The sequence below is a fragment of the Equus caballus genome, chromosome 16 (assembly GCF_041296265.1).
Source record: "Equus caballus isolate H_3958 breed thoroughbred chromosome 16, TB-T2T, whole genome shotgun sequence".
In the NCBI taxonomy this organism is placed as follows: Eukaryota; Metazoa; Chordata; class Mammalia; order Perissodactyla; family Equidae; genus Equus; species Equus caballus.
In genome coordinates this window covers 67,710,318-67,737,110 of record NC_091699.1, presented here as the reverse complement: position 1 = coordinate 67,737,110, position 26,793 = coordinate 67,710,318, and the positions used below count along the sequence as shown (strand labels likewise).

Sequence of the window (26,793 nt, the reverse complement as noted above, 5' to 3'; positions counted from 1 at the left end):
CATTCTATACCCTTGCTAAACAACGTGCGTCCCTAGATCAGCAGCAGCGGACATCACCTGGGAGCTGGTTGGGGGAGCACAATTTATGCCCTTCCCCAACCCTATTCAATTAGAATCTACGTTAACAAGATCCCCAGGTGATGGACATGCACAACAACATGTGAGAAACACTGATCCTACCAGGCCACTGGTTCTCAACCTTGGGTGCACATTGGAATCATCTGGAACCTTTAAAAACTGATACCTGGTTCCAGCTCCTAGGGATTCTTATTTCACTTATGTGATGCGTGGCCTATACACCAGAAAGTTTAAAAGATCTAGGTGATTCTAAAGTGCAGCCAAGGTTGAGAACTCATGGGTGTGGCTGCATGCTTAAAAAGCCATCTGCTTCCCACCTGGATCTAGATTCTTTGGTTTGTTTTAATCCTTGGTCCAAATGACATTCGTAACTTATAATGAATAATTCTCGGCCCTGACTATATGATAGAACCACTCAGGGTTAGAGACCCAACTAACCCATACTGTGCCTTTGTGCAAATTAGAAAAAGTCACCCCTTCCCCCAGAGGATGCAGCCCCAGTTATTTCCTTCATCCAGCTGCTCTCGGACAGGGCACAACAATTCAACAATTCAAAAACAATTTCAAACATCTACAAAATTAGATAGGACAGTATAATAAACTTCACTTCCCTGACATCCAACTTAAACATGGCCAATCCTGCTTCACTTCTCTCCTTCACTTCCCTTCATACTTCATCTCACTTCCAGGAATTGAAAAGCAAATCCCATGCATCAAATCATGCCATCCATAATATTTCATAATATGACTCTTTTACAATTTTTTTTTTTGAGGAAGATTAGCCCTGAGCTAACATCTGCTGCCAATCCTCCTCTTTTTGCTGAGGAAGACTGGCTCTGAGCTAACATCCGTGCCTATCTTCCTCTACTTTATATGTGGGACACCTACCACAGCATGGCTTGCCAAGCAGTGCCATGTCCACACCCGGGATCCAAACCGGCAAACCCCAGGCCACCAAAGTGGAACGTGCAAACTTAACCGCTGCACCACTGGGCTGGCCCCTAAAATATGATTTTTTAAGAAATAAAACCACAATACAATTATCTCACCTAAAAGAAATTAATTCCTTAATATAATCAAATTTAAAACCAATGTTCAAATTTTCCTGATTGTCTTATAGACATATATTTTAAGGTTTTTTTTAAGAGTTTGTTTAAATCAGGAAGAAATAAGTTCATATATTGCAAATGGTTGATATTTTTTTCTCTTTTCTTCCCCTCTCTCTCCTCCTCTCCCTGCAGTTTATTTATTGAAGAAAAAGTTCATTTTTCCTGGAGAATTCCCCAGTCGGTATTTTGCTGATTATCCCATGGTGTTATTTAACATGTTCTCTTGTCTTCTGTATTTGCTACAAATAAACGGCTAGATGGGGAGCAGGGGTTGGCAAACTTTTTCTGTAAAGGGTCAGATAGCAAATATTTTTAGCCATGTGGTCAACTGTGCCTGTAAGGTGAAAGCAACCACAGACAATGCAAATGTGAATGAATGCATATGGTTGTGTTCCAATAAAACTTTATTTACAAAAACAGGCAGCAGGCCAGATTAACCTGTGGACTATAGTTTGCCCGCTTCTAATCTAGAGGCTTGATCAGATGCAGATTCAAGCTTTTAGCAAGCATACTTCATAGACAGTGCTGTGCACTTCCATCAGGAGGCACAAAATGTCTGGTCATCCCTCTTTTAGGGATGTTAGAAGCCACTGGTGATCACGTCTAGATCCATTATTTCATTAGGAGCTGCAAAAGGGCAATATTTTTTATTCCTTTGGTGGTTATTAGTTAAAGCACTTCTATCATAAGAAACTTTCTTCCCATCAAGTTAGCCACACTGAGATAGAATTCATAAAGGAAAAGCAGAACAAATTTTGATTCTTTCCTGTTGTAAATGATTTTTTAAATAATGAGCATCCTCCAAAGGTAACTGAGGAGGGATTTTTTCTTTTTCTTTCTCTTTTACTATCATGAACTCTTGGATTTAAACATTAGTTAATGCTTTCAATCTATTGTGGTTATTATTCTTACTGACACTCTACTTATGCAGTAGATAACTGGCTCCAGAGGGCATCTCTTTAAGTTGGCTCCTGAGTCCTTCTGACATACTCCCAGCAGTCCTTGGGAGCATCTTCACTACGGAATCTGTTATGTCAAGATACCCAGTCTAATCTCATCCAGTTCCTGCTCCAGAGCTGCAGTCAGCTACATTTCCAAGGAGCCATGCGTGCCAAGACAGCCATTTCTGCTTACTTAGTTTCCAGACCATTTTAGTGAAAATATTAGGAAATATGCATATTTTTAAAAAGATAAGATTTATCATGATTCATACTCATTCATATTGATCCTTCCATTCTGCTGTGAATTAATATCTGCTATCTTGTTTCTGTTTCTGCTGTCTCCCATGCTGAAAATCCTAGTTCCCAAAGACACCTGCACAAATACCCAGCTATTTTATTCCCCCCACAATTCTAGCGAAGGTTAAGAGGACCGGACTGAAGACTACCTTAGGTGAGTTATAAATAAAGAGCTTAATTTCTTAGAAAAGGGCTTTTTCATTTTTTGACTCCTCTCAATATCCTGCTGAGTCTTAGGCAATTAATAAGTAGGCACAATCATGCCATAATGACTCGTTCAAACTGGAGACATGGAGTTCCTGGATTTCAGGAGAAGTTTCAGAAGAGAAGATGGAGTCAAATACATTTTATGTGCTGTCGCCACTTACAGCTTCCACGGCCCTGGGATGGGTGGCTGGGTCAGATAAAGGCTAACTGGCCACTCCCCTAAGATTATACAAGGGATGAACAATCCATTTTTGAACAAAAATTGTCACTAACAAAAGATTATGCCAGAAAGGGGGAAAAACAGAGGTCATAAACTCTTCTGATCTAGGTTTAAATGGAGGCCAGAGAGCTTCTCTCTATATTTATATAAAAACAGATAAGTATATTATATCTATATGTACATATCAATAAAGAACAGAACCAATATGGAATATATTACACAGATGTATATATCCATATGGAATATATTCTATATTCAGTAACTACACTTTAAGCATCTACCACGTGCCAGGCACTGTGCAAGACCCTGGTGAATCAAAGATAAGACATACTCACTGCCCTTGGGGGAAACAGACATATAAGGCAGATAAAAAGCTATTTAAAACACAACAATATGAGTGAAAAAGTGAGTCAAACATAGAGAAAGGGGAGAAAATTCTGGACAGGGAAAATTAGGGATAGTTTTTATGGAGGAGCTGGTTTCTCAGTTCAGTGGTGAAGAATAGGCAATAAGTTAATATCCCAGGCTGAGGATTTCTTTAGCACATAGAAGGCGAAGCCTGCCTCCCTGATAGGGAGAGTATATGCCATGATGGTATGAACCACCACAAGCTTATAATATCAGAGAAGGGCACCATAGCATTCTTCATGGAGAATTTAATCTGCCTCTTAAGCAGGTTGAAAACAAGAATCAATCTATGCCCCCTTGGGTTCCCTCACCCATGCTCCCTGCACACCCTCCAACATCTATCAATGCCAGTTTCTGCTTCCTCAGACCAAGACCAGAAGGTAGGTGCTCTAATGAGAGAGGCCGCTGCTACACAGAGGAAGGCAGACGAGGGTGGGACGTGCAATTTAAAGAGAGAATGTCTCCTTTTCTATCAGGAGAGAAAAGAAAGACAGCAAAGAAGGGATGCAAAACCGAAAACCTAAGTAACAAAAGAAAAAACCGATTTGCTTTAGGGACGCACACTGATGGAAAATTACTGAGCAGAGGAAGAGTCGCAGCCACCTTTGTGCATCACACAGTTTGCATCAGGCACTTTCACCTCAGAAAGCTAGGATTTCTGTTAAAATAAATTTGTGTGCAAACTGGATTATTCTGAACAACATTTCAACAAGAATATAAAAACCTAGCAGCATGTCATCTTTCCATGGGAGATGGGAGCTTCTGTCTTTTTAAAACGTATTTTTTGCTATTCATGATGCATTATGTAAATATCATAAAATAAATATCTGAGGGCTCCTCCACTTCTGCTTTGATCTTCCCAGCTTTGTTTCTTGGACTTATTTGCCAAGACAACCCATGAAAGAAATTTTGCTCTGTAATCTCTGATGAGGTGGGGTTTATGTTTTGTTTACCTGCAGCTGTGTCTTTTTTTTTTCCATCTCCTGTTTGTGTATGTGCAGACAGCACTGATGTAAGGCAACAAAGGAAAAACATACTGTTTGCATTTCTTATCAAAGAACGCATCCTATTGCCTGAATAATGGGTAACTTTATGCTTAAGATAGGATACGTTAAAGAAAAAATAAATCTTAAAGCAAAAGTTCATTGGTAGCATGACGCTGCCAAAGTTTAAGTACATGATGAAACTTTAAAATATATATATAAAATTGGAGTGGGACCAAGCATCTCTACCCACGTGGTCCCAAATTGCTTGGGCCTTGGGTCTTTCAGGGACTGGAGAACGGGAGCGTGGGACCACCTCCAAGGGCTATATCAAAATGGGTACTGACCAAGACAAAGGGATTTCCTGTCACCAAGTTGTGTTAACCAGAGATAAACAATTCTCTTTCCATCTGGTTGACTTAACCTCTTTGTGATTTAGTTTCTTTATGTATGAATAGAAATATTTACTAGCACCCGAAGTCTAGGAGACTGTAGAATGTTGAAGATGGAAAGAACCTTAGAAATAGTTCATTCCACCCTCATAGGTGATAAAAATCATGGCCCCACATGGCTAAATGGCTTGTTCAGAGTGGCAAAGCTCAACTTAGGGGCTTGTTGAAGAATATTCTAACAAAAGATTGGGATAGAATTCTCTAAAAAAGGCTAATATATATATTTAAGTTAAAGATATTTAATAACATTTATTCTTACAAAAACATGCAATAATACTGAAAGAACTTTATATTAGTCTTCTGAGAATGACGGCTTCAGAAATAAAGGTAAGAAAAATAGAGGTAAAAACATATTCCAGCTTTAGTGGCTTAAGCAGTGCTGCGGTCTGAATGTGCCCCCAAATTGCTATGTTGCAACCTGCCTTCCAAGGTGATGGTATCAGCAGGTGGGACCTTAGGGAAGTGATTAGGTCATAAGGATGTAGCCCTTATATAAGTGCCCTTTTAAAAGAGGCCCCAGAGAGCTCCCTTGCCTCCTCCACCATTTACAGATACCGCGAGAAGTCAGTCTGCAACCTGGAAGAGGGTCCTCGCCAGACCCATCCGTGCTGGCACCCTGATCTTGGACTGCCAGCTTCCAGAACCATGAGAGAGAAACTTCTACCGTTTATATGTTCCCCAGTTTATGGTATTTTTGTTATAGCAGCCCAAATGGACTAAGACAAACAATCATAATATCCTTTAATAGAACAGAGCTTAAAGTACAAAGCAAAGGAGGTATAAAATTTAACTCCTACGATGTGCGTCTGTTAGCCGAAGAAGAATTCCTATATGCAGAATACCATACCTTTTTAATTTCAGATTTCAAATTACAAGGGTTACTCTGCTGGCTGAAGAGGGATTTCTTGAATCTCTCTATAACCCTTCTTTTCAAATTGTGGTGCAAGGCTGGAGGAAGCTGCATAAAATGAGAAAACAATTGTTATAAGTAAATTGCTCACACTGCACAGCTGAGTCGCTGGGAGCATTTACTGAGGGTCAATGTAACAATAATCACTCAACAGGGCTAAATAAGAATTTAAATTTTATTCCAAATAGCATGACTTGATGTTATAATTTTTCATTCTACAATCCAGAAGAAATATATTACTCTGCTCTCTTTCAAAAGGTTACTCCCATTTATCTTACTGTTCTTTCACTTTATTGGTATTAAGTTTCATATAACAACTAAATAATGTATTAATTGCACATATATATTGAATTTTGTAAAGTACAGACTTGACAAGGAAGGATACATTCTATCAGACGTTTAGTTGCTTGTGCCATGCCCAGAACCATGCCAAATACTCTATCCATGGCCCTTGTCCTGAAGGATCTGATACTTTGGACCAGGAAGCACCTGTCTGCATTAGTACGGAGTCAGATGCCTGCCTGTGAGTGCTCCTTAATACACAGCTGGAGAGAGATCACATTGTAGGAACCAACCTTATCCAGGAGAGAATGAATTAGCATATACTAGGGCTGGGCCAGGCTAAGTTCAATTTAATAAGCAAGTAGTAGGAAGTCACTGCAGAGTCTTAGAAAATACGGTGATTGGATGAAAATGGGATTTCAAAAAATTGATTTTGTGGTACTGTGCAGGTTGGATTTACACAAGGAAATCAAAGGCCCGGAAAAGCATAGAGGGATGAAGTAAAGTTTGAGAGAAAGGGAAGAGAGAATGGAAATAGAGTCAGAATGATAAAGAGTTTCAGAGTGGAAACACCGTTTCCTTTGTTTAAAATATGGAGAGGACTTGGAAGGAGAGGAAAAGGAACCATTGAGAAAAAATACGGCTAAGTGGAAAGGAAAATGTGGTAGTAGGAACTTTCAAGATCAAAAAAACAAGAATATAGTTCAAAGCTCAGATCAAAAGAAAGAGAAACATGGCAGAAACCATTATCATCCCACCCTCACTCCATTTTTCCATAATCTCACAGTTTTGGTTTGGTGCCATGTGACTGCTTTTGGCCAATGAAAAAAATGTGTGTCACTTCAAGAATGAGGCCAATCAAAGCCAGTGTTCTTCCTCCCTCTCTGTCCTCCCCTATGGCAAGGAGCCTGGAGTCCACCTATTCCAGATGGCAGAGCCACAAGATGGAGGACGGCCACCTGACCTGTCCAACATTAGCTGAGTGAGAAATAAACTTCTATTGTGTCAAGCCAAGACATTCAGGGTGCATCTGTCAGTGCAGCATAACTTAGCATATCCTGACTGATACGAGGAATGTCTATTATTCAGTTTCATCAAACAAGGGGCTATATAAAAGGTAATAGGAGAGCAATGAATAGGACCTATGGGGGCTCCCAACAGCTCATTTTATAGCCAAAAAACCCTGTTCATCAGTCCCAAAACAATAGAATGTGGGACACATTATGAAGCACTGTAAGCATATAAAACAGAAAAACAATGCAATTGAAGAAAGTTTCAGAAATGCATCTTTAATGCTAGTCAACCCTTTGACTTTGCTTGAGTCAAAGTGGGTTTAATTACAGAAGTAGTAAGACTGGAGATTCTGAAGCTCTTCAGTATATTTTGAAAGGTTTTGGAGGTTGACAGCACTGAACCTCTGCTGACCTCTTTTTATGTCAATATTACAGCTTTCTTTTACCTTGATCCACATGTGTTACTACCTCCTACCCCAGCAAATAGTCGTAATTATTGTTCTCCCAGCAAACAGTCATAATTATTGTTGTCCTTTCACATGGAATGAAAAGGAGAAATCAAGAAATGTGGAGAGAGAGAGATTTCTCAGCATTAATGAGCAAATAGTTGGAAGACAGATGAGAAGGAAAATGAATATAAATGATAGATATGTGGGTGAGAGATTAGCAAAACGAATTCAATTTAGAGAAGGGTCAGACAATGAAGGGGAGGGGCAGGTGCATACTTTCCTAGCAAGGGGATGGGTTGGAGCGGAGAATGAATGGGAAAAGTGCCTGGAGATACCTTTTGGGATTTGATAATTCCCCACCGTTATCCACTAGAAGCTGCCACTTCCCTAAATCAAACAGCAGAGGGCAGTGTGGCCCAGGACCTTCTAGTTGCTGCCCGGCATGATTCCAACTGTCAAGGGAAAGACAGCAAGCCTTTTCTGATACACCAAATTGTCTGCTACAGCACACTTCTAAAGGTGTGAAGCATCAGCGGGGCCATAGATTCCTTCAAAGGCAACTTCCCCAGGACTGGCAGCTATCAGCATCAGATTACCAATTCAGATACGACTCTTAAACTCCTTGCTGTTCGTTTAAGTTGATAAGCCTCTAGTTAACTTAGAATGGCTTTTACTGCTCCTGATGGCTTGAATTAATTCCCATAAAAACTTTCTTGAGTAAGTTAACACTCTGTCAACTTAAGATTCATACACAGGGCAGCATTAGAAAACTATTTTGTCTTATTAGAATAATTACCACTATGGACAGCACCCTATCTTAAAGTTTTCATGGAAGAATTTAAGATTTTGCATAGAATGATGACTCATGGATAGTTTAATAGCAGCTGATGTAAGTATAAAAATATGGATAGGGACTATAATACTAAGAATAGAATATTAATACCTACTATTTGTATGTCCCAGGCACTATGATTACTCCTTTATGTGTAATAGGTCAGTTTTTTTTTCCCTACGACGAACTTATAAAGCAGGTACTGTCTTATAGCTGAGGAAATCAGAGCTTAAAGACCTTCTGCAACACGCAAGGGTACCTCCTGAGGGACTCTTCTAGCACAAGCACTATCGTACAGCAAACACCGCCACCACTGGCATTACTGTAGTACAGCACTTTACAGTGCCTAAACATTTCACATACTTTATTTACTTTATCATAATAGTCCCATAAGCTATCTGAATTTTACTGATGAAGAAACTGATTCTAAAGCAGATGACACCCTCAACATCACATGTCCAAAAGCTTGGTTTTTATTTGCTTGTTTTTACAAAGAATCAAAAGTAACAAAAGTAACAAAGTAACAAAAGAAAAAATGAAATCCAATATGTATGTTTGTAGTAGGTTTTCTCAAACTTGCATAATATATGGATTCCTTCTAAAGAACTACATTCTCTAGTATCTCCAAGAATATACTGGGAGACCATCAGTGGTCCATGGGGCCCCATTTGATAGTGACTTAAATAATATCTTTTCTATATAAAAAAATGTTATTTTGACATATTACTGCTTAAGGGGAGATTTCCCTACACGCTAAAGTAAAATGTTCAAAGATTATCATCATCATAAATCACAAAATGTAAAACTTCTCTTAGAATTTACAAATCCTGGAAACATGAGTCTACTCGAGAAACACATCTTTATCCTAAATTCTATTTAATCTGTCCTCCTTGGCATTAGGAACCAGGAGACCCAGATAAGAGGGTATGAATGGTTCTATTTTCATCCATCACCACTGCTGAGAAAAAAAGTATCTTTCACTGATGACAGTCTGTAACACAACTTTCATGGGAGGACAGCACATTGCTATTTCTAACCACATTTTTTTTTGTTCGATTGGCAACAGTTGTGCTTGTTAAGATGGCAATCCGAAGGAGCTCCAACCAAATTGTCTGTCTGTTCTCTATGAGACAGATGTTTAATTCTTAAAAGTTGCTATATGCTGATTTTCAAAGCATTTATTTAACAAAACAATCCGATCCTAAGTATGGAGTTACAGCAAAAGCTTAAGTTGGTTACTCAGGTCTTACCTAAGCAGTAACACAAGGAGACTCTCACTAAAAGGTAAGATATATACTCTGCTCACCTTATATCCCCTTAGTTGCTGCCCAGCATGATTCCAACTGTCAAGGGAAAGACAGTTATATCCCCAAAGATCAACTGTGGTTTCCAGCAATGGAAATGAACTACCGATTTCATTCTCTCAGCTTGCTGGTCTTAAGATTACCATCTCAGTTTTTGCTTTTTTGGTTTTTGTTTTTCTGAGGGAGATTGCCCTGAGCTAACATCTGTTGCCAATCTTCCTCTTTTTACTTGAGGAAGATTGTCACTGAGCTAACCTCTGTAACAATCTTCCTCTATTTCATGTGGGATGCTGGCACAGTGTGGCTTGACAAGCAGCGCTAAGTCCGTGCCTGGGATCTGAACCCTGCGAACCCCTGGCCGCCTAAGCAGAGTACACAAACTTAACCACCATGCCACTGGGCCAGCCCTACCATCTCAGTTTTGATGAAAACAGATGTCAAATCAATGAAGGCAGGGTAAGGATTTTAACATTCTGCCTTTTAAAATAGCTGCTTTTAGATGAGTTTCACGGGTCTGTCTCCATGGAAACTGGATGGGAAAGGCCACCACCAGCCAAAAGTAAGCAGCTTCCTCTTTAAGGTCGTCTGTTGCTTGTCAGCAGGGGTCTGGCTCTGCAACCAGAGCCTGAAAGAGTTTGACTAGTAAATAAACATATGAACAAGCAGAGTTTTTGTTTGTTTGTTTTGTCAATTCAGTTTTACTTTCAGCAGTTTTCCTTTGTGATTAGCAGAGAGAGAAAACTGATTTTGATCTTTCACCTAGCAAATACAACAGGATCACGTTTACACTGCATTTATTTCCTTTATTTGAAAGGCATTGACTTTGGTCAGCACTGTGATTTAAAGCTCCCCAAAGGGGAATCATTCCTCACTGTGTGCAACGTCATAAACTTTAAAGCATTCTGGAAATACATTTTAAAAACCACAGTGGTTATATCTCAACCTGCAGCAAAGAATGCCATCTTGTCAAAAAATATGAAATCATTTGTTATGCTGACAGCATAACAGCAAAATAATAAGATTTATGATAGTACCATTCTTGCTTTAAAATACTTGGAAATCCAATAAAGAGATGGAATATAGCCATTACAAAGTTTTTCATTATATAAAAATTAGCAAGACAGGCATGTGGAAACTATATTTAAATTTCAAAGGATATTTTCTCTCAATTTAGTAGTTAATCATTGAGGTAATCAGTAAGCTATTTAAAGCTATTTCCATAACACTAAAGTTAAAAATGCTTTCCCCATATTTCTATATCAGTATTTACACGGAACAGCAATTTTGAATATAATATCTTTACTCAATAGCAATATGGCAGATTATATTTTTGATTTATTAACCAAGTTTCTTCCTTCTCATACTTCCCTGTGCCCCTTGACCCTCTTTCATTAATCAGGTATATAATTCTGTGGGGTTGCCTAAGAGAAAGGTTGACAGCAGAAAATGGAGAAAAAAGTAATCAACTTTAGACTTGAGTCTCAAAGGCTAGCCCTCAGGGTGACTGAAAAGAACACCATATTTGCAGGAAAAAAACCATGATAAATCAGAGCCAGGCTACTCCCTAGGCTAGAGGGAGAAGTCAAAGGCGAAGCAGGGAGAACTCAGAGACAGGTAGGTCCCAGAGAAGGGAGTCCCTTGCCTAGCCCCCTAGGCTAAGTGCGCCAGTTGTCAGCTTATTGCCTCTCAGCTCCAAATCCACCCTCCATTGCCCCCCTGGTGACTCTGGAACATTTCTCCCCTGCCAGCCGGCAGGATGTTCAGCTCTCTCAGTAGCGGGCACTGGAGGACACTGGAGGAGAATGGAGCTTGTCTTTCTGGCCCCTGTGATGCTCCTGCCTTGCCTTGGTCCTGCAGCACTGAGCAGTCAGCAGCAATGGGGACCCTTAGTGGTGCTCACCCCTGCTGGATTCAGTGGTACCAACCCTGCAGGTGGCTTCCCAGAGACTTCCATGGAGGCTTCCCTGGTCCTCACAGGGTACTTCCCATCACACCACCCTGATGTGCTGATTTCCAGCAAGTTCCATGGCATCTCACCATGGATGGCTTGCCCCAGTCTCCAGAGGGAGGCTTCCCTGCAAATCCCTCCAGCACAGCACCTCAGCAGATCTCCCGGACCTTTCCAGTGAGGTCTGGACCTCAGCCCAGGTCGGGGTGTCCTCTTCTATCTTGTTCCTTTCCTGGTGCTCTGCCTCAGCCCTAAGCAGTGACTTCCTATCTGCTCTTCTGATATTCTTTAGAATTCTCTTCCCCTCCTTAGTAGATAATACCCTATTATAGTTAACAATTCTTTATATTAAATCTGCCCTGTTGAATTTACTGTGTGGTTTCTATCTCCTGACTGGACCCTCCCTGATACAGATTTGGCTCCAGGAATGTCCCAGGAGAAGGACCCATACCTATGGGATTCTGGAATTGTTTTGATTGTGCCCTTGGAACTGAGTCCAGTGATGAGTTTGTCACCAGTAGGACATAGGATGCTGGTCATCCATGGCATGCAGTGGCCTCACAATGAACCAGGTTATCACCCTGATGCAGAGCCAACTGAAGTGAGTGCCCTGGAAGCCCCTGTGGCTGGTGCCCTTGACCATTAGGCAGCATGAAGACTACGAGGGCTGTGGTGTGGGATGGATCTTCAGAGCACACTGGAGCACTTACAGAAAGAAAACGACAAGCTTGGGTCCTTTAACTCTCAGTTCAAGTCATGGTCTGAGACCCAGAAAGATTCCATGACAGCCCTAAAAGAATCTGTTCATTCTTGCTGCCACAGCACCGATAAACATAAATTTAATTGGGCAGGTTGCTAAATTACAACGTCAGTTGAATGAACACTTCACCAAGTTTCTCAGGGCAAAGTTGGAAAAAATAATAAGATCCTAAAACTTGAAATAGGGACATCTTGTCGGACCCAGATAAAAATAACAATCTTGAAACTCAACTCACTCTGAGGCATCATTGCCAGTAGTTTGTCACCCTGTGTCTGATGAGACAAGGCTTTCTTTGCTTGAAACTCTATACTAACTTCATGTGGTCAGATGAGGGGTGTTACCTTAAAAAGGGATGCTTATTCCTCTTAATACCCACAACAATGAGGGTCAAGTCCATAATTAGGGTAATATCTTAGCATGATCCAGGGAACTGGTTTACACTATAACCCAGGAGGAAATAGTTTATACATCAAAAGAACTGCAAGACATAGCTATTACCTATGAGCAGTAACTCAGAGAACGTGGAACATGTGCAGGAGTGGATTCTGAGGGTGTTAGGCCAAGAAGGGTGAAATACAGCACTAGTTCAGGCTGAATTCCTGCACTTAGTAGAGATTCTAGATTTAATGTGCTAGTTTACACAGCTCGAGGTAGCAACTTAATTGGTTGGTGTACTAAAACTTGGACTCAAAGGTGGCTAGCATTTAATGAGGGTAAAATGTCAGAGGTTCCCTGGCATGTGGAGGAGGGAGTTCAAAGGCTTGGAGAGAAAGGAACATTGGGGTGGATTTACCATGTGTGACTTGCACACTCAGCTCCCAATTATGTTCAGCAAGGACACTCACAAGGCACTCCTTTCACTAAGGCATCGAGAAATACACTGGAGAGGGGAGCACCGGCATCCTTGAAAATCTCTCTGGTTTTTCTCCTATGTAGGCCAGGCACGACCCTGAAATTACATGATTCCAGTGGGGATCATGTGATCCCAGAGCAGCAGAGGTCAAGTGGCAGCACTTGACCACCAGTGACAGGTTGGGAGCATTTATCATAAATGGCAGCAGGGATGTACTGTTAACTAGAATGCCTTGGCCCACAGAGATCTTTGGTAGTTGTTAATTGATTAGGGTGTTCCTGGAAAGAAAATAGGTGCCAAGCTACTAGAGTATTCTTTAGTCTACATAACAGAAAAGAAACTCTAGGTCTGGTAGACAAAATTTGACTTGAGTCATAGCCACAGTAGAGACTCAGAGCCTCTCACAGAGCTTGCAGACCTAGTCAATTCAAAGATCCAAAGTCCCTTGAGAAAGTTGGGGTCCCTTGAGGAAGGGCCCTAAAACATTGCTACAAGTACAAACTATAAATTTTCCTCCAAAGAGATCTGCAGCCATTTACTAGAGTGCCTGTTCACTGGGGAGGAGGACATAGACAAGCTTTCAGGGAATACTGGACACTGTTTGCTAACTGACACTAATTCCTAGAGTCTAACATGCCCACTGTGGCACACCAATCAAAATGAGTTTTTGTTTGCTTTTGGGGAAGGTAGGTATATTAGCTCAAGTCTGACTTACAATGGGCCCAGTTGTTCCATTGACCTGGTGCTATTTCTTTCTGGTACTAGAATGTATAATTGAAATTGTCACAATTGGCAGCTGACAGAATCCCCACATTGGTTCTCTGGATCTTAGGGTGAGTGAATGTTTATGTGTTCTCTCACTGATATATCTCAAGTGCCTAGGGTGGTGATTGGCACATAATAAGCACCTAATAATTATGTCAAACAAATGAATGAACTGCATACAACATAGAATCTTAAACTTCAAAATCATAGTTACTTTCTCGTCCTTCTTTATCTCCAAAAATTTCTTCTCTTAATAATAGTGCGTACCTTGGGTAAATAAACATTCAAGTTGCTATCATTAGATAGATTTCTGTAAATAATTAATAGCAATTTTTAAAGAGGGATTGCTTCCCCAGTGCGTAGGAGTCACTGAGATTTAGAAATAGGAAGTTTTGACAATCCTGGATTTTGCGCGTTTTTATTTTCATTTCTCTGTGAGGATCTGGTTTTAACTCAGCATCCTCAGAATTAGGAAGTTGGCACTACTTTTCCTTCTTCCCTGTAGTGAGCTGCTTCAGAAGCCCAGCAGTGTCCCCACTTTCACCCCCACACTGAAGGGCCATCTGTGTTGAAGTTTGGTTTTGGTTGGGCATTAATAGTGAAAGAGCAGGTTACGAGGCATAGGGAAAATCTGACATATTTGCTTTTTTTTTAAGCTACTACCCTCCCAGCTCTGCTGCTAAGCCAAAGTGTTCCTAAATATACGCTGCTGGAGAAGATGAGAACAGCACCGACTCAAGCTGGAAGCTGCACAAAGCACATCTTCAGCAATATTGCGGCCAACGCCCGTACTTGAGATGAAAGGGAAATAAAAACCCAGCACACTGACCTGTGTGATGTAGATGATTTTGTGCAGCTGAATTAAGATCTGCTGAATGGGATCACTGATCTGACGTACTTTCCTCTGGGACACAGCAATCCCTGCAGATGCTGTGGATGATAAATTCTGCAGTTAGTCAAGACCCTAGTTTTCTCTTTCAAAAGTGATATTAGTGGCAAATGGGGTCAACTTCTGAAAAAAAAAAAATTTTTAGGGCAAAGACCCTCATCCTACCAATGAGACAATATGCAGAGACCCTATAACACTCCAATATTTTATGATATGGGCTGCACAATTCCTTCCTTTTACCTCTCAGATGTCTAAGTAACATAATGACATTACCTATCACAACATCTGAAAGACTATTTACTGCTTAGATATTTTGCCTGCAATTATATCAGGCTGCCAGCAGGAGTCAGTGGTGCCTTAGATACTGCAGCCATTGAAAAGCCAAGCAGTCAACAAGCAATCATGCTTTGCAATTTTAAATTTGTAATGCCCTCAAAAACATATTTTAAGACTAATTTTATTAAAACTGCTAAATGCAAACACTGAATTAGACAATCTTACAGAGCAAAAAACCCAAAAACTTCTAAGTAACAAAAGTTAACTTTCAAACCCTTGAGCAGTACAAATTATAACTTTTACCTGGATTTCTCTCCAGGTCTAAATAGCACACATTTATAATTCATCCTAAATCCCCATCATAGAGCCACACCACTTCCAGTTTCAGGCTAGCTTCGTGTCAAACTGCACAGGAGCTTCTTTCCCAACTTCACATGTCCTAGCCACAAGTGGTTCATTCTTAACTTTGAGAAATAGAAAGCTATTTAAAGGAATGGCCTTGACCCCTAGATTAGCCACAAGGCCACCTCTGCCTCCTCCACCCTCAGCTCCATAGTGGAAAAAATGGAAGAGAGACTTCATAGACACGGATGTATGCTATCCTCTCCCACCCTCCCACTCTTTCCCTTGCATCCCTTAACCTATCGTGTGCTTTCTGCAATAATACTTCTCTTGCCAGTTTCCTTTTTTAAAAGTAAAGTTCCAAAGTCCCTCTTTTCTTCCCTCCATACAACCTTGAGCCTACACGAAATTAAATTTGAATACAATCATTGTTTTAGCAACAGCTAAGATTTTGAAATATGATTCTTATGTAAATACTTTCTAAGGAAGCTTGCATATTTTACCATAGAAAATGTTTTCAAAATATTTAAAGAGAAAATTTAATGTAGTCATTAAAAGATTCAACTTGTTTTATCATAAGTATATGAAAGTTTATCTTTAGGACACAAAACACAAAAGGGAAAATAAATATAACATTTAAAGAAATGTTTTCCTTACAGGTTTCTTTACAGAGTTAGTGGAGAAATTCACACAGGAAGTAATCTAGTTCTAGTTTGTCTGCACTTGATATCTTGTTTAAATGTTTGAAATATAAGGATCCATCTCTCCGAGGCACTGTGTCTAATTCCTTTTAAGCATCAATTACTTGACCATTAAGATGAGGTTTAATAAATTACCCTTATGGTAAAAACGTGAAGGTAAATGAGAAGAATTAAGGTGGCTCTAAAATAGGAAACAGAGAGCTTCTAGAGGTATCTGCTCCAGCCTGTAGAGATGGCCAAGTGTACATATGTCATATTTTCTAGCATGGTGCTTCCTACAGAGATAATTGTTAAAACATAACTGTCTAGACCCATATCAAATACTAGAGACCACGTAACGTGGCTGAGTGGCTGTTGCTACAGGAACAGTAACTGCATTTTCTGAAATTTGAGTGCTTGGTTTTTGATCTCTTTAGGGTGGACTACTTCATGTTTTTGACGTGTGGACTTAACATTCATAGGTAATGAGTTAAAATCTCACAGCATGGCAGAGAGGTCTTAGATTTGTGATGACATTTGGAGTGGGATATCACACAGGTTTGACTCTACCTTGCCACAAGAATGTGCTCATCTGTGACCCTAAATATAAAAACAGAGACAGTTAGCTAGAATGCCTGTCTTCTGAGCTAGCCAATTATGCATCGTAACTTAAAATTACTTTTCTTAAGACTCTTTGACCGTTACTCTCTCAATTCCAGTAAATCACTGAATTTTGAAAATAGTTTTGATTGCTTACTCTCTAAAAAATAAATTTAAAAATGTTTCATTGTGCCCCTTGTAAAACAAGCAAACAAAACATAAAAACGAAGTTAAGTATTACAGAAGAGGCTCAGGGCTCCCTGGAACCACCACCCGTCAGCCGCCTCCCCAGAAGTAACCTCTGACATCAGCTTGGTGTGTTGCCTTCCAGTCACTTTCCTATCCACTTACATACATAAGTGTCCCCAGAAGTAACCTCTGACATCAGCTTGGTGTGTTGCCTCCCAGTCACTTTCCTATCCACTTACATACATAAGTGTGTACCTTCAAAACAGCGTTTTCCAAACTGTGGTTGAGTCCTGAAATCAGTTTAATGGGTCATGGCCAACATTTTGAAAAATGGGACAGAATGGGATGGAATGAAATGGAAAAGGATAGAAAAATGTCAGAGCTCATTGCATGTAGCAAAAGTTCACTCAGTTGAGATAAAAAATGTGTTTCTTATTGAAGGTCATTTCCAAAAGAGTTTGAAAGCTACTATTGTAGAAAGTCGATAGTATTACCTCAGCCTTTCTTTCTTTCTCCTTTTTTAAATAAACAAACACATCATAAGGCTGTTTTACAATTTTTTTCTGTGTGTCATGGAGATTCTTTTTTGTTGATACACACAGTTCTAGCCCATTCTTTATAACCAGTATTGAATAGTACTACACGCTCTGCACGCATCACAGTTTACTTAGCCACTTCTGCCTTGATGGGCACTTAGTTTGCTTTCAAGTTCTCATGATTATAAATGATGCTGCAGTGAGTATAGCTGTGCATGCCTCATTGTGCATAAGTACGAGACATCTTTTAGGGTAGACAAGGAGAAATTAAATAGCTGGGACCTCAGATATACATATTTCTTATTTTAAGAAATACGTTTTAAAGTGGCTGAATCAATTTGCACTCTGACCAGAAGAGAATCCATTTTTCTACACCTTAATTAGGACTATACATTATCAAGCTTTTCAGTTTTGTCAATCTGATTTTGTTTTACTTTGTGTTTATCTGAATTCTGGTGAAGTTATTGCACTTCTTTGGTGAATTTCCGGTTTGTGTCCCATGCTTCTTTTTTCTTATTGATTTGTAAATGCTCTTTACATAGTCTGAATACTAATCCCTTTATTGTATTTTATATGTTAAAAGTCCTTCCACATAATCTGTTACTTCTTTTCAATTTAAAGGGCATTTCCCACCTTTGTCACCTAGAATAAAGGTAACTTAGTCTCAGGTACTACCAGAATAGTCTCTCAGTTACCTGCTGCTGCTATATCATGGCAAGACAGAGTCCCATAACCAGTTCAGCACTCCTGGAGGGCTCTGGCAGGACTACTGAGATGTGAGTGAGTAATCACATGAGTTAGCTTTGGGGAGAAAAAGGGAGCAAGACTGGGAACGATGGGAGGAGTGTCTGGCTGTAACATGTGCAAATCAACTTCAGCTAATCCTGGGTATGAGAGCTATTATTCCTCCTATTCCACCTAATCAAAATCTCACAATTTTTAATATTTCCCCCACCCCAAAAAGGTACATTTATTTAGCTCTTAATAATTTTAGGAAAACAAAAATGAGAAAAATTCAAATAGATATCTTTTTAAATTTTTATTCTTTACTTAAATATCAAGAACTACCCAGTTCATGGCAAATGTTAGCCAAAGCATTTGGAGCTTTAAAGCATTCTCTCTCAATAAACCTTTCAGATTAGTGCACTGAAAATACTACACTTCCTAACTATTCATAAAAAATGCAACACACATTTACACTGACAATTTTGTCCTAAGAATATTTTTATTAAAACAATGTTTCTTTAAAAAGCCATCAAGGAAGCTGATCATATTTTAATGTCAGTCATACATAGTTTGCCCATGACTCATATCTATGTGGTTCCGCCTACAAAAGATAGATAGTATTCGATGTCAAAATTTAAATAAAATCAAAGTTTAAAATTTAATACTTTGTATTCCTTTTATAGTTTTATTAAAATAGTGAATTTAATTACTTTTTTAAAACTTAGAATGAAACTGCAAAATTTCTTATAAGAGGCAATTTACTTAACAGTGTCAAAAAAAATTATATTTGCTAGCTTACTCTGTGGCAAGCATGACACTAACCAGCTATTTTTTCCCCTCTGGAGTGGAAGGCAGGAGGACCTGGAGAAAGACCAGTGCTTTTTTAGCACAGACTTGGGTGAGACACTGGGAAGGGTTTTACATATTTAGTCTCATCTAATCCTCACAACTATTCTGAAGTGTAGTTTTTTGGTCCCCATTTTACAGATAAAGAGACTGAGATTAAGGGCTGGCCTGGTGGCATAGTGGTTAAGTTCGTGCGCTCTGTTTTGGCAGCCTTGGGTTCACAGGTTTGAATCCTGGGCTCAGACCTATATACTGCTTGTCAAGTCAGGCTGTGGCGGCATCCCACATACGAAAATAGAGGAAGATGGGCACAGACATTAGTTCAGGGACAATCTTCCTCAAGTAAAAAGAGGAAGATGGGCAACAGATGTTACCTCAGGGCCAATCTTCCTCACTGAAAAAAAAAAAAGAGAGACAGATTAAGTTAATTGCCCAACTAAGACTGCAGAGCAAGTGAATGCTGGGATATGAAACCAGCTGAGCCCTGAAAAACGACACTGACTCAGTCTAGACAGGAGTTGAGGAGGGTTCCAATTCTCCTCCTAATTCATCACTAGGAGGCCATGAAATCATGAACAAGTCCTCTGGTTACCGCAAATACAAAAGAATATCTACACTCCTCCCAGGCCTGAAACACTGTTTCTCATCTTAAAAGGGTTGCTGCTTTTAACACAGTGTTCTACCTATACCTTTGGATTGAATATTTTTGGAAATCATATACATGTAATAAACTGGAAGCATTAGGTCTTTGTAGCGTGTGCAGTGCACTGCATTCTGCTTAATACATCATGGCACATTACAATAGCCAAGTTAGTTGCACATCCCTCGTGCTTACAGATTTGATTTATGCTCTATAACCAGTCTTTGAAACTACAATTCACAACACAAGCCCTGAAGCTGTTAATTACTACAAACTGAACAAAAGATGGATTGCACTGTATTCCTCCAGTTGACCAAGATATAGTATCAACCCACTTTTTTTCTGAATTCCCTCTGCTAAGAGTCAGGAAATTTTAGACAACTGGAGAAGAGAAAGTTTCTAGTAGGGGCTCTTTAAAGAAGTAAAAACTATTTTCCCTTTATGAATGTGGCCAAAACATACATGGGCTTCTCTATATTGGATCAACTGCCCTGTTGAAAGACAATACAACCTTTTAAATTTAAGTATAGTGAACAGACTCACTCTCACCGTTTTCCCTTACTTTTGGAAAATGCAATAAAGTAACTGAATTGTAGTTCAGATCTACAAATGTTCAGCAGTCGACCCCCACGCCCAGCAGTATGGAAGGCACCAGAAATTAGAGAAAGGATGCTGTACTCAGAAGGAGTTCATGGGAGGTTCACTCAGAATCACCGGAAGGGGGATAGAGAGTTGATCCAAAGGTTTCATTTGAGAAGACTATGAAGAATGAGTGGGCCTTTAATAGGCACAGGACACCGATTTGGTGTGAGGCGAGGTATATTTGAATAGCAGCTTCTGAGTAGAAGGAATAGTTCCAGCAAAGGACAAGAATCGGGTAAGTGAGGGCCACATCTGGAGAACAGCGAAGTGTCCAGTTTATCTGTGCAGTACAGTCCAATAAAAAGGTTTACTTATGGGATCGGGTATAGCTGAAGAGGTGGCCAGGGATCATATACGATGGCGAGGAGCCCTGAGGGAGACCGTATTTCAGGAAAGGTCATCTTATGAGAAGACGCCTGGAGCTGAAGTCAGAGAGACTGGCTTGGACTAGCATGTGGTGACTGTCTCTGGGGAGCAGGAGCCAAGGAGGCTGCCGAGGCTTGGACTTGATTCATTGGGAGAATGTCGTCCCATGGAAAGGGAGAGGGTCGTGAGAGAGAAGATGATGATGGGGGGACTTGGGCATGGAATCCTTCCCAACACAGGCCAACAGAGAGCTCCACAATCAGGTAGAGATTATCAGGAAGGAATGTGACCATCTAGGCCTTGTCCCCCCGAAAGCCACAGCCCCATGGAATCTCCCAAAGAATGGCAGGAAGCTGCATCAGAGCCTCAGTTCCTTTCACCTCCCAAGGGGCCAGGTCCTTTCCCCGCTTTCATCTGAACCTTCAGAAACAAGCCCTTTGAGCCCAAAGAAGCAGGGCTGCTTTGAAGCCCTACCCCCCTGAATTCCGGCTGAATCACCTTGACGTAGTGCAGCACACATCCTCTTCAGGCTTCGTTTGTGTGTGTGTGAAGATTAGGGTTTCCCTCAATTCCAAGTGTACTATCTCTTTAGTTATTTCCTCAAAACATAAAACAGAATCTCATGATTTTTAAAGTCGAAGTCCCTAGAAATGATTACATAACATACACGGTAAGATGCCGTGTGGAGAATTTACTGCTGTATTATTTCCCACACTTACTTTTGACCTGATGAGCCTCCCATCATCAAGCAGCAGAGTGTGAGGCTGGCAATGCCCCCAGAGTGGGTGGCAGAGAGGAACCAGGGCACAGAGAGGACATTCCTGGCTTTAAAAAGCGGTAGTCAAAACAGAAGGCAGAGAGATTCGAAAGACCTGTTGCTGAACAAACTCTTATTCCTGCCCCCCTGGATAAAACAAAGTTTCTCTGAGAAGGGAGGATGAAGAGATAAGAAGATAAGAAGATAAGAAAGTCTCAGAAGAGACTCCACTTCCAGCTCACTCAGGGTAAAGTCTGGGGTGGGGCAGGAAGGAGGGAGAACTGGATGGTGGAACTGTCTTTAAGTCTGAGGATTCAAGAGTGGTAAGGCCGCACGCTAGCTCCCCTGGGGAACTCTGAGCGGCCCTAGGCACGCAGAGGTTCCCTGCACTGTGTGGCATGGGGTGGGGTGGGACAGTAGAGAAAGCTTCCTGGCGTGTCACAGACAAAGAGGTTCTGCCGAGATCTCCAGTCTCCGGGCACAGAGAGGCCGGGAAGAGCAGGCCAACCTTCCCAGGCCTCTGAGAAGGGGAGCTGACAGAGCAAGAGAGCTTGCCCCACAGAGGTCTTGCCTTCATTCCAGAGGACACAGCCATGGGTGGAGACGCGGCCTGGGAACTGGAAGTCAGGTGTGGCTGGGCCACTTGTTTGGATGCCAGTGTGGAAGGGTAACCACATGGATAATCAGATCAGACACCAGCACAGCTGGTTTCAAAGCCTCAGTACCAGTATGCCAAGGAAGCCCTTGGAACAAAAATACTACCCAGGGAAGAAGAGGAGAAGGGCAATCCTCATGGTGCCTGATCTTAAGCCTGATAGGATAAAGAAATCACCAACACACTGAAATTTACCTTTAGGCTAATTGATTATGTTTCCTGATGTGTGGAATGGAAGCTTAATATAAAAATTAAGTTTCAGTGTTGGGAAAATATAAAAAGTTAGATTTTTGTTCCTGAATTTGTGGCCTAAAAATAGCATATGCATTTGGTCTAGTCCATACAGCCTGAATTTTCTCCAATGACTTAGTTATTTCTTAGGCTGTGCTACAAGGACTAACCAAGTCTCTCTGGCTCCCTTTATTCCTCCTAGTGGGAACTATTTTTCTCTGCAAGTCAACTTCCTTGATGAAGCCCAGAATTCTTAAAAAGAAAATATTGTGGGGTGGAAAACACGCTATGCTCAGCACTATAGATGCAAAGGCTAACCAATCAAACTAAAAAGAACAGAAAGAAAGGATCAGACCCTCCCCATTCAATACTCTGCTCAAGAAAAAATTATCAAAACCATGCAAAATAGGCAAAATGATCATTGCTTGATTCTCTGACATCACGCGAGAGCATTTTCTATAACCCCACCTGATCCTAATCTAATACTCTCAGGTGATGTCCCAGTATATTTAACTAAAAATTCACACTGATAAAGAAGCAGGCAGTACACAGCCTTTAACGTTAGCATTGAACCTGCAGAAATTGGTACGACTTTATAGTCTAATTAAGAAGTTAATCAAAAAAGTATATGATTTTATTGCCCTATAGAAATTTCACCAGCTTAATTTAGCAATGTTATTTCAGCTTTTCTTTCTTGACTAACTATATAAATCCCTGTTTTCAAATGCTCTTGGGACCAGCTCTTTCATCCTCTAACTGGTTCCATCAATGAGTTAAATAAAACTAGGACACTTGCTAAAAAATAACATTAAGAATTGTGCTTTTGCACTCCAATACAGTAAAAAAAAATAAGTAGTTATACAAATAAAATTTTTAATTTATGTTCTATCTAAAACATCTCAAATAATCCAGGGAATCCATAGTGAGCAATATCAGTTAAGAATGGGTGAGGTTTGGGGCTGGCCCTGTGGCCTGGTGTTTAAATTCAGCATGCTTTGTTTTGGCAGCCTGTGTTCGCGGGTTCAGATCCAGAGTATAGACCTATACCTCTCCTCAGCCATGCTGTGGTGGTGACCCACATACAAAATAAATATTGGCACAAATGTTAGCTCCGGGCTAATCTGCCTCAGCAAAAAATAATTTAAAAAAAAAGAATAGGTGAGATCTTAGCTGTACTGGAGGGCAGACAGGTAGCCCAGTCTCTTTCTCAAACTATTGACTCACCTGTCACGATCCTCAATATTCAAACTATTGTGTGACAACAATTCAAAGTAAGTTGTAAACACTGAAACCATTTTTTCCTAAAGATTGATACCTGCACTAACATCTGTTGCCAATCTTCTTTCTTTTTTTCTTCTTCTCTCCAAAGCCCCCCAGTACGTAGTTGTATATTCTAGTTGTGAGTGCCTCTGGTTGTGCTATGTGGGACACTGCCTCAGAATGGCTTGCTGAGCAGTGCCATGTCCATGCCCAGGATCCGAACCAGTGAAACCCTGGGCCACTGAAGTGGAGTGTTCAAACTTAACCACTTGGCCAGGGCCGGCCCCTGAAACTATTTTTTAAATTCCATTAAAAAGCATTAATAATGGTATTTGGAATTTAAGAGCTTTGCCTTTCTTGATTGACTCAGTTATTCTGTACACTATGCTACAATCCACCCAAGCCACACTGACCTCCCTTTATTCCTACCAGAGGGCAGTGTAGCTTTCTTCCCCTCCTTCCATTTAGCCTTTCCCCCGGGGCAGAAATCGCAGTGCACCATTTAACAGGCAATTTGCAGTTTTCACTTGGTCTTGTATTGGTACCATCAATAACTTTTGCGAGTCTGAGTATCTCTTTGGAAAGACATTATCCTACAAAGAATATTTAAAAAGTCTACATCTTCAGGCAGCATCCTCCAGGAGCCTGGTCCACACTCTCTCAATGCCTCTCTTGGCATGAAGAATTAGGAAGTAAATCATCATTGCTTAAGAAAATCTGTTGTCTCCCACCTCTTCCCCATTCTGAAGTCTAACACTAAAATACCATTGTTTCCCTACTCTTTTAGGTGATGGTAAGATTACTTAAGCAGTTGCTCCCAATAGCAAAGATAAACAAGTGTTTATACAGTGTTAGGTCTGCATTAATTACTCAATAAGCAGTTTTCAAGGGACTGATCTCAGAGGAAATACTCAAGATGTATGCAAAGGTGCTTACAATCTGGTCGGGAAATCTAATCAATATACCCACATGCCAACAGACAACATAGAAAAGTACATAATTATATGCCAAATTGCATGGTATACACTAGTATGATAAAAGTTTTGATTAAAATCTGGCAAGCACATTTTTATATGCTAAAAGAATTGCTGTGCAATAAAATGAAAGAAGCATGTACTCAAAATCACTTTGGCAATTGCGAAATTTAGTATTAAGTACCTCATGTCAATAACTAACGTGAAAGCAAGCTACTGAAGTTGCTCATAATAAGGACAACTAGAATATTAGCTGTGCTTTCTGGAATATTTTGATGAAACATTGACTACTTTATTTAGACCTGACCTTTATAAACAAAAGACAAGTATAAAAATAGATTCTCAGTCATCTAGTAAGAAAACATAATTAAGAACCCAGAAATCATGAAGTAACAATTTCTATTCAAAATGCAGAGCTTAAGAATTCCCATACATCGGCTCAGTGCCTGGGTGTTAGCTGCTGAAAAATGAAAAGCTGAGCAGGGGAGGGGAAAATGTCAGTGTTAATGCAGTCAAATTAGTTCATACTCTTAGTTGACAATACATTTGCACTTTAAATTTGGGTTTGACTGACGCTCCCAAAGATTTACATTTGATCCACACTAATAGCATCTACAACATTAAAATGTATTCTACATACTTGACAAAGAATACATTTCTCATGATATGTTTTGGTATGATTTAACTTTCACAAATAAACAGTGCCATTCCCCTACCTCAACAAGAAAGGACTGTTTCTTTTTTATATATAACAGATCCTAGATTTATTCCCCCATTCAAAATATCCAGTTGGTTGATTAATTCATTTGACTCCACAGAGACAACAGAACCAATCAATTATTTTTAAACAACTGAGTTTCCTGAGGCATAGGGCACTTACAATAACAGCATAATTTTACATTGCAAGTGGATCAAGTATGAAACATATTTCTTTTCCAATTTTCTTTTCTTTCTACTGATTATATCAAGGCTTAAGTTTCAGTATGGAGCAAATATGTCATCATCATTTTTCAAATATTAGTTAATGTTCTTTCATAACAAAGAAAATATTCCTCAGGATAACCAGATAACAATATCTACTTAGAGTTTAATAATGTTGTCTTGCTTTTTGCATTTATTTTTACAGTTGCCATGTATTTATGGTAAGTGATACTGTACTGGCTTTCCATTTATATGGAAATAAATAAATTTAAGTTGAAAGAGTAAGTCAAACTAGAGAAATATATTAGGAAAATAGTAGTACACATAGTTCTCAGATATGGCCAAATTTGTGCAATGGTAATCTGTAAGTGACTAAATTTAGAGAAATAGAGCAAAAATAATTAACATGTTTAAAATGACTATTCATTCATTGATTCCACGTTAATCACTGTTAATATTTTCATCCATGCAATATAGGAATTCCTAACTTTTCATTTCTATTGGCAGAGAACTAGTCTATTATTTAACCTAAAGAATATGTGTAAAATAAATTATTTACACAATCTAGTTGATATTAAAAGATACAACAAGAGAACTTTTTTAACAGTGTTAACTTAAAATGGTTCCATCCTTACTTATTCTACAAGAGTTTGGAGGTGCACTAAATACTGTTCTATTACCACAATATGAATCTGGAAGCCCACATTTTAGGAGTACCACATATGCAAGATCATATTATAATACAGACGCTCAGCACTCTAAAATTATAGTCCTTACCCTTTGTTCTTCCATAGCACATGGAAAATGATGTTCACATGCTAGATATAGTCCTGGGGGCATACTCAGGTTTTGACAAAATTCTCCCCTCTCTGATAATTTTTTTGTAGAACATTTAGGCAATACAGGGCTATGTTTGTTGGTTATACATAATTTCCAGAATGTTCCCTCCCATCCAAGAAAGGTAAATAAAATTTTAAGTAAATGAAAATACACTAACATAATCTGATCTTTTTAATAAATAAATCATTCACACATTTCAGTGCTTTACCTATTCTGAGCAACAAATACTTAAGTTATGACTCACAACTGACTGGACCAACTGTGTCTCCTGACATCTCGGTCCAAACTCGCTTCCCCATTGCTGGGCTCTGTCAGTGTTTTATTCTCCTAGGCTGGAGATACAGAGTGAACTATTGGAATGGAGCATGAGTTGCAGATGAGGTCATCTAAGTGGATGGGGCTGGTACCAGTGTTTGTGATTTGATAACGCAACCAACAGTCCAAATTTGCCCGCAATACTTTAAAAAGTATGACTTTTATAATATGTAGAAAAACAATTTTGCTTTAAGATAGAGAAAAATAAAGATTTTTTTTTACTCAAAAGTAGAATAACTCATAGGTAGTAACCCAAATTTTCTCATATGCATTAATGTGTTCTATAGTATTAATAGA

General features: G+C 39.7%; 1 protein-coding gene across 14 annotated transcripts in view; it reads right to left on the bottom strand.

The window, feature by feature from the left end:
* The window catches only part of NEK10 (NIMA related kinase 10), a 216,979-nt gene that overhangs the window by 18,756 nt on the left and 171,430 nt on the right, over nt 1-26,793 (bottom strand). For 6 of the 14 annotated variants that reach the window (XM_023620822.2, XM_023620823.2, XM_023620821.2 and 3 more), the window contains 3 exons: nt 16,569-16,598; nt 14,641-14,741; nt 5,543-5,653 (listed from right to left, as the gene is read on the bottom strand). In XM_023620822.2, the coding sequence (XP_023476590.2) occupies nt 5,543-5,653; nt 14,641-14,741; nt 16,569-16,598 (242 nt within the window). Of the gene's footprint in view, nt 1-5,542; nt 5,654-14,640; nt 14,742-16,568; nt 16,599-18,529; nt 18,651-19,269; nt 19,290-26,793 lie in introns of those variants that run through there. The other 8 variants (XM_070239001.1, XM_070239002.1, XM_023620824.2 and 5 more) reach the window with 3 other exon arrangements.